Here is an 8,620-nt window from a genome sequence, read left to right as displayed (position 1 = left end):
TCAAAATGCAGAAATCACCGGTCTTCTGTGTCCTTCGCGCTGGGAGTTGGAGACTGGAGCTGTTCCTATTCGGCCATCTTGCTCCGCCCGAGCACAGTGCTTTTAAGGTTCATTCGTATATTCAAATTTCTTTCCTTTTCATGGCTGAATAATATTCCATTGTATGGATATACAACATTTGGTTTCTTCATCAGTGGTGGCCATTTAGGTTGCTTTTACTTTGGGGCTGTTATGAATTATGCTGCCATGAACATTCACGTACAGGTTTTTGTGTGAACACGTTTTCTTTTCTCTTGGGTATATATATCTAGGAGTGGAATTGCTGGCTCCTATGGTTTAAACCTCTATGTTTAACTTTTGGAGGAATGGCCACACTGTTTTCATGTATCTGCACCAATTTATTTTCCCACCAGCCATGTATGAGGGTTTCAGTTTTTCCATATCCTCACCACACTTGCTGTTCTCTTTTTTATCATAGTCGTCCTAGTGGGTATGAAGTGATTTCTCACTGTGGCTTTAATTTGCATTTCCCTGAAGGCAAATGGGGTTGAGCATCTTTTCATGTACTTAGTGACCATTTGTATATCTTCTCTGAAGAAAGGTCTTTGCCCAGTCTTTAGTGGGGCTATTTGTATTTTTATTATTGAGTTGTGAACATCCTTTATATATTGTGGATATAGGTCCCTTATCAGATATATGATTTGCAACTATTTTCTCCCTTCTCTGTGGTTGTCTTTTCACTTTCTTGATGGTGGTCTTGGAAGCACCAAGTTTTAATTTTGAAGTCCCATTTATTTTTTCTTTAGTTGTTTGTGCTTTTCCTGTTATATCTAAGACACTATTACTTAATTCAAGACCACAAAGATGTACCATATGCTTTTTAAAAGTGATCTTATTTACAATAACCTTATGAGCAGAGTAGTAGACCCACACAGATAAGGAAACTAAGTGGTCAAATACTGGAGCTGGGACTTAACCCCAGTTCACTTTGACTCTGAACTTCATGTGCATCTTACTGTGCCTCCTTGCCAAGTCCCTTTACCTCTGCACTCCTCACAGGGCTTGGCGCAGTGGCTGGTGCGTGGTAGGCCCAAAGGTAAAGTACATTGGGTGGATGAATGACAGGCCCTAACAGGTACACAGCTTGCACTTGCTGGTTGGTTCAGGAAGAGTGGGGTTTGTGCCTCAGTTTCCCTGCTGACTGGGGGTTTGTATCTGTGATGCTAGAGGTTACCAAGAGTCTCTCTCCTGTCTCACCTCTGCAGTGTCTCATCGTTGGGGGAGGACCCTGTGGCTTGCGCACTGCCATTGAACTTGCCTACCTGGGAGCCAAAGTGGTCGTGGTGGAGAAGAGGGACACTTTCTCCCGGAACAATGTGCTACACCTCTGGCCTTTCACCATCCACGACCTTCGGGGCCTGGGAGCCAAGAAGTTCTACGGGAAGTTCTGTGCTGGCTCCATCGACCATATCAGTGAGTGGAGTCTATAGTGATATCCCATGAAGGGAGGGGACTGACCCTGGGTGAGACATATCTCTGCATGTGTAGGAGTCCCCAGCTTGTTCCATCTTAGTCCCTGGGGGCACCATATATCAGACTAACAGATGTCTAGTAAAAGGCCTGCTTTGTGCCTTGTTCTGGGCCCTGGGTTATCCCCCAGTGGACTGTAAGCACCATGAGGTCAGGGATTGCAGTATGCCTTAATCGCTAGACTATCTCCAGGACGTGAAAGAATGCTCGACTCATAGCGGATGCTTGATAAACATCTGTTGGATGAATGAGTGAAACAGAGAAACAGAGGCAGAGGTAAATAGCATAGTCTGTACCCTGACGGAGCTCATTGAGATTTTGTTGGTGGTAATGTGCTTTAATAGGGTTAGTTACACTTGCTAAAGGAATTTGGAGGAAGGGGCCACACAAAACCATTAATGGGCCAGATAGTCAAGACCCTCCATACAAAGGAGTTTGGACATTGTGCTGGTGTTGCTGGGGAGCCATGGCAGGTTTTAGAGCAGAGGAAAGAAACAATTGGATCCTTGTTTCCTGATGGATCCCATACCAAAGTTTTAAAAATCCGAGCTTTAAAAAGAGAGAGAGAACATCATGGTGGGACTTCAGCCAGAATAGGAAGGAAAATAGAGAATGTGGACTTCAGGTCCTAGGCATCCCTGAATGCTCATATAGGGAGAGGTGAGTGCTGGGGCTTTTCTGCTCTGATGTTCCTCAAGCCTGGAGCTCTCAGGACTAGGTATGTGCAGACAGGTTTTGGGAAAGGCAGACTCCCTTCTTGCAGCTTTGCAGCGGGGAGGTCTTTAGCTGTTTTCTGTGCAGCTGACCCTTGACCAACGCTGGTTTGAACTGCAAGGGTCCACTTATACCTCAGTTTTTTTCAACCAAACACCTGCAGGTGGTAAAACCCACCTATATAGAAAGCCGACTTTTTGTATACTTGAATTCCACAGGGCCAACTGTAGGACTTAAGTATGCATGGATTTTGGTATACTCAGGGGTTCTGGAACCAATCTCCAGCATATACTCAGGGATGATTGTATAGCAATAGTGACCCATGAAAGGGAGGTTAACACTATGGGGAAAGCTCAAGAGTTTGAACAGATTTGGGTCCAAAATATATCTCTTCCATTTCTATGTGACTTGGGGAAAATCCCTTACACTCTTCAAGCCTCAATTTTATCTCCTGTAAAGTGTGATTAATTTCTATCTCCTAGAATTGCTGAGAAGATTAAATGAGGTCAAGTTTGTAATGTGCTTAGCACTGTGCCTAGCACACAGTAAGTGCTCAGGAAAACGCTTTGCATCCCATGCTGTACAGTGAGCAAGAAGCAGCCGTGGTCCCCAGACTTCAGAATTAAAAGCTGCTTTCTCCCAACCAGTATTTCTCTGTAGAGGTGGTTGGGAGGAGGGCCCTGAGAGCCATGTTCTTATGAGGACAAGAATTGGTGGGAAAAAGGAATGAGGCTTGGGCAGGAACAACTGGAGAGAATTATCAGTCACGTAGGGTATAATTTATTCAGACACAGGAGAATTTACCAGCTGTGGCCCCAGAATTTATTCCCACTTTGAGATGAGAAAATTCCAGGAGTCTAGTGGAAATTTGGATTTACTCAGAGAGCTGCAGTGTCAGCTTTCAAGATGTGCTCTCCCACCCATGGAAGAATGTATGCCGGTTACCAATTTAGAACCACTGTATTGAGCACCGCTTTCTCATCAAGTTCTCTTGGGGGGCAGAGCCAGGTACCAGGATGCCTTGTGGGGCCCTGGACTGTTTGGGCTGGCTTCCTGGCCAGGAGCCCTTCTCTGCCCTCATTGACAGGGCTTTAATTGAACCCCTAGTCCTTGGAAATACTGCAGCGTGCCGTAGTGCTGGTGGGACTCTAGAAATAACATGGAGACAATCAGAATGATCATTGTCAAGGGTAGCTCCAGTACTTGTGAGAAAGGAGGCAAGGAGAATTTATTGAGCACCTACTGTGTGCTGGAACCAGACTGAGTAGGAACCTCATAACTATAAGGAGAGGCCAGGCCTCCCCTGGTAGGGTGGTTCATGGCAGGAGGTGGATTGGGCTTTTTAAGCTGATTGGCTTTGGATCACCCCAGCCACATCTCTAGCCCCAGCTGCATCATCATACTCAGCACTGCTCAGCAGTTCTCCATGTCTGTGTTAACATCCTCCTCCACTTCCCATTGTGGCCATTCCAAACCTCCAGCACGGTGACCTCATTCCTAGCAGATGGCCTCCCTCCAGAGCTCCTGGTCTAGGCCCGCTTCTCTCCGCTGCTGCCCCAGCACCCATTCCTTCCTCATGTGTCATGCCAAGTCACAGCTGGCACCTCCCTTCCAGTTCCAGTCCCTCTGGCTTCCTTCCTTCCTTTCCACCTGCCCCATCGCTGAGTCTTCTTGCTCCTCCCCTCATGCCAGACCTCCAGCCCTATTGTTGCCCCACCACCTTTCCTTGCCATAAGGTATTTATTCTAGAAAGAAGGGCATAGACTTGGTCTATACTTTCCATTCAAACCTCCTAACCTCGCGGTCTGCTGTGTTCCCCACCACTGTGCTAAAGAGATTTTCACCAGGGTCTCCAAAAGCTCCCAAACCCCCAAGTTCACTGGCCTCTTGTCACCTTCACAGTCCTTCATCTCTCTATGGGATTTGATATTCTTAGTCCCTCCTCTCTTGGCTTTCAGGACCCCAACTAAGGCCCTGTTCTACCACCACCACCCTCCCCCAACCACCATGCCTTGCCCCATTCTGTTTACCTATGTTCCCTCCATTAGAAGGCGTGTTCTATATCTCCTGTGCCTAGCATGGCACCTGGCACAGTATAGATGCTCAATAAATGCTAAATGAGTCAAACCCACCAAATACAGAAGGGCCCACAGAAAGTTTTAAACTTCTGGTTGGGTGTGGTGGCTCACGCCTGTAATCCCAGCAATTTGGGAGGCCGAGGCAGGCAGATCACAAGGTCAGGAGATCGAGACCATCCTGGCTAACACGGTGAAACCCCATCTGTACTAAAAATACAAAAAATTAGCTGGGCATGGTGGCGAGTGCCTGTGGTCCTAGCTACTCAGGAGGCTGAGGCAGGAGAATGGCGTGAACCTGGGGGGCGGAGCTTGCAGTGAGCGGAGACTGCACCACTGCACTCCAGCCTGGGCAACAGAGCGAGACTCCGTCTCAAAAAACAAAAAAAAAAAAGAAAGTTTAAAACTTCTCACTCTGCAGAAAAGTATTTGGAGGCATACCCATTTGTGCTGAATGGCAGGAGACAAAACAGAGAAATGAGATTCTACTCACTGCGGGAGTTTTGAAATGTGGGTAAGCGATGGGGAACCATGACCCAGCTTTGTGGGGAGAATTTCCTACCCACTCCTCACCACTGGATGTCTAAGAGCTGAGGCATAGGCCCCATATAATGAGTCACTGATCAAGTACTTCACTGAGACCCTTTACTCTGTCTTTGCCTACTCCTCTTTCCATCTTCACTTCATCAAACCTAGAGCCCAGCTGGGGAAGGAGGCTGGAAAGACAGAGTCTCTCTTGTTTCAGCATCATCTAGCAGCTAGAACAGGGTCTAGAAATTGGACCGACATGGGTTCATGTTCTAGCTTTGCTCTGTGTCTCCTTGAGGAAGTCCCTTAACCTTGTTAAGCCTCAGTTTCTCATCTACAGAACGAGAATAACGATTCCAAAGGGCCGCAGTAAGAGTCAGACGAGAAAACGTAGAGCTCTTGGTGCGGTGCATAATCCGGCTCAGTAATGATCATTGTTGGTATATTGCTGTGCTCAAAGGTCACTGAGCAGCAGTGATTACATAGCATTCTGCATATAGGTGGTGTTCAGGCATTGCTGTGACAGTTCCTCTCTCCTTCCTGCCTGACAGGTATTCGCCAACTACAGCTCATCCTGTTCAAGGTGGCCCTGATGCTAGGAGTTGAAATCCATGTGAACGTGGAGTTCGTGAAGGTTCTAGAGCCTCCTGAAGATCAAGAAAATCAAAGTACAGTATAATGTTCCTTTTCTGCCTAGAAAGCAGATACTACAAAATAGAAATCCCATTTGCTGCTTCCAGAGGGTGTTTCTGTAAGAGTTATTCTTATTGAGAGCTGGTTGGCATAACGCCACTGAAGAGTATTTTACTGTTTTTTGTTTGTTTGTTTGTTTGTTTTCTGTTTTTGTTTTTTTTTTTTTACCATTGCTATGACTTTAGGTTTGCTCTTTGGTTCCAAGGGGATTTATGATTAAGCCATTAAACCTATAATTTGTTTACCCTGTCCCAAGGGGATGCTACTTTGGCAAAGGAAATCTAATCAATAAGTAGGACAGAAGACATAGATTTGGTTGTTTGGTAAGGTTCATTCACGTGTTCTTCAAGCTGTGTGTGTGTTTCACACATAGATATGTGGCTGTACTTGTTATACCCATGGCACATTTTAAAATCCAGCGAAGTGAAGCTTCTAGAGCAACTGTGAAATAAGGTTCAAAATGTTATTTTATATACAATACTCTTAACCATATTGAGGTATCATTTATAAACTATGATATTCACCCATATAGGCATATCTTAATGTTTCTCTTTTTTCCTTTTAGCACATTTGTTTAAATTCTTATCCCTTACACACACCATGGTCAGAGAGTTTATTCCAGATGCCTCTGCATCTTACTTATTATTAAAATCATCTACTGCCTGGGAAGGGCTTTGAGTTTGGGACCAGCTTAGTGTCAGAGACCTTGTAGTTCCCTGCTTTGGGTACATTTCTGTTTTATCCTGTTCTCTACCCGGATTATTTGAAAATTTGGGGGAGGCTTTAGTTAGCTTTTGGAGCAGGACAGCATTCACTATTTGGCATTCACAGACTGTAATCTTAACCTTTTCCAGACCTCTAGTGGACATTAAATCTTAATTATCCAGGTTTCCCCTGAATTTTTTAAAAAATAAAAGACAGTGTACTGTACAACAAAACATTTTGAGCATGCAATAGAAATTAAAACTGGTTTCCTTACACCCTACACATCCTTTTGGGTCTATTTAGCAATGAGAGTCACTGAAGAATGTGGGAGAATGTGAAGAGAAGATGGTGGACTCTGTTGAGAAAAATAAGGTGCAAATGAGAGTAGTTTATGGAGCATTGAGGATAGACTCCTAGTGGAGGCCAGCAAAACCAGGCATGGAGTTGGTGTTGCTGGTTTATTTCATCCTGGATTGAACTGACACTCAGGTCAGAGGACACCAGATTAGAGAGTGAATCTGGACTGCTCTAGCCTTTCCCCTGGAGGCTCTCTCTGGGATGCACTCCTGGCTGCACTGTCCATTTCTCACAGCCACCACACGGGGGGTATAATCACTCTCTTTTCATCTCTCTCTGCCAACTCATGTCATTTCTCTGTCCTGGTAGAAATTGGCTGGCGGGCAGAATTTCTCCCTGCAGACCATTCTCTGTCGGAGTTTGAGTTTGACGTCATCATTGGTGCCGATGGCCGCAGGAACACCCTGGAAGGTGAAGACTCTTCTTGTGGGAATGGGGAATGGGAATGGGAGAGGGTACATTGGGGAAGAGTTGGAGAAAGTGGGCAAGATGCAGATGCCAGAGCTGGATGGAGGTCTTGATAGGAGGGCAGACTGTCCTGTCCCTCTCGAGGTAGAGAAGCCCATCCACCTGTGGGGTGGGCAGTTCAGGGGACAGCCATCTCATTCCGTCTGAACCTCGGTTTTCTCACCTGTAAGATGTGGATCACAGAACCCTTTCAAAGTGTTGTTATGCGGGCTGGGAAAGGACTAGTGTGTGAAAATGCTTCATAAAGATAAAGTGCCGTCGGGGAGAAAATGAACATCCCTTATTGAGCACCTCCTGGAGGGTGAGCCGTGGTGCCAAGCACTTTCATACTTACTTCAGCTAAGATAAGCATTTTTATAATACTATTAATGGTATTTGCTTACTTTCAAATGTAATATTTATACTTGAAGGAGGAACTCACTTCTTTTTGTAACTTTTAAGTACACCCACTGCTGGGCAGGCAGGTATGTCTTGCCAAACTGTCAAGGTACAAAGGCCACACTTCTCTGAGTTCTAAAGCTGAAGCATAGTATCTTTCTTGGGGTAAGATCCAGTCAGGTATGAGAGAAACCCCATTGCCAGGAAATGCTTCCAGCCCCTCCACTCTAATGCCAAGACTGATCCACCCACAGGCTGTACTCATTGATACTACCCATGCTAAATTGAGACCACGGGTTGTAAACAATGCGGCCCCAGATGGCATCTCTTAGATTAGGGCAGTTCTGCTTTTTGAGCCTGCCACCATAAGAGCCACAGGCTGCAGACGCCTGACTGAGAGGACACATCACTCTGAGGATGGGACATGCTCCCTGGAACAGGGCTGATCTTAGAAAACTCAGGATTTATGGGCCGCCTGGCCCAGGACCTTCCCATCTGCCACATATCCGCGGCTGTTTACCATCCCCCTTTCACCTTCCATATCCACCTCCCCAACCATCGGTCATCAATACCTGACAGACAAAGTTGGCAAGCTGCCAACTTGGATGTAGTACTGTTGGAATTTGCACATTTGATAACAGTGTAAGTTAGAATATTTGAGAATCCGGGACCCGTTGTCAGCTTGAGTATAGTTGGACATTTCATGAACATGGAAAGAAGGGTGGAAAGTGATGGAGCCATTTGAGCCACTCAGGGCCAAATAGGTAAACTAGAGCAGGGCTTCTCAGTATCAATACTGCAGACATTTGGGACCACACCATTCTTCGTCACAGAGACTGCCCTGTGCATTGCAGGGTGTTTAGCAGCATCCCTGGCCTCTGGTCCCCCAGACACTGGTAGCACCCCCAGGTGCGACAACCAAGTATGTCTCCACACATCGCCAGGTGGCTTCTGGGAACAAAATCACCCCCAGCTAAGAAATGCTAGATGAGAATAATGGCCATTTCTGACCCTTTTGACAAAGATCTAATGAAAGACAACTTAAAGGAGGGCTATTGAATAGAAACCCAAGGTTGTTGGCCAGGCGCAGTGGCTCACGCCTGTAATCCCAGCACTTTGGGAGGCTGAGGTGGGTGGATCATGAGGTCAGGAGATCAAGACCATCCTGGCTA

The 8,620-nt window shown here is 46.1% G+C and overlaps 1 protein-coding gene across 4 annotated transcripts in view; it reads left to right on the top strand.

The window, feature by feature from the left end:
* MICAL2 (microtubule associated monooxygenase, calponin and LIM domain containing 2) overlaps nucleotides 1–8,620 on the top strand; it is a 126,896-nt gene that overhangs the window by 65,102 nt on the left and 53,174 nt on the right. For all 4 annotated transcript variants that reach the window (XM_011954274.1, XM_011954277.1, XM_011954276.1 and 1 more), the window contains exons 3-5: nucleotides 1,266–1,473; nucleotides 5,399–5,515; nucleotides 6,912–7,013. In XM_011954274.1, coding sequence (XP_011809664.1) covers nucleotides 1,266–1,473; nucleotides 5,399–5,515; nucleotides 6,912–7,013 — 427 coding nt within the window. The remainder of the gene's footprint in view (nucleotides 1–1,265; nucleotides 1,474–5,398; nucleotides 5,516–6,911; nucleotides 7,014–8,620) is intronic.

The sequence above is a fragment of the Colobus angolensis genome, unplaced genomic scaffold (assembly GCF_000951035.1).
Source record: "Colobus angolensis palliatus isolate OR3802 unplaced genomic scaffold, Cang.pa_1.0 Scaffold380, whole genome shotgun sequence".
NCBI lineage: Eukaryota > Metazoa > Chordata > Mammalia > Primates > Cercopithecidae > Colobus > Colobus angolensis.
This window is presented reverse-complemented; position numbering and strand designations above follow the sequence as displayed.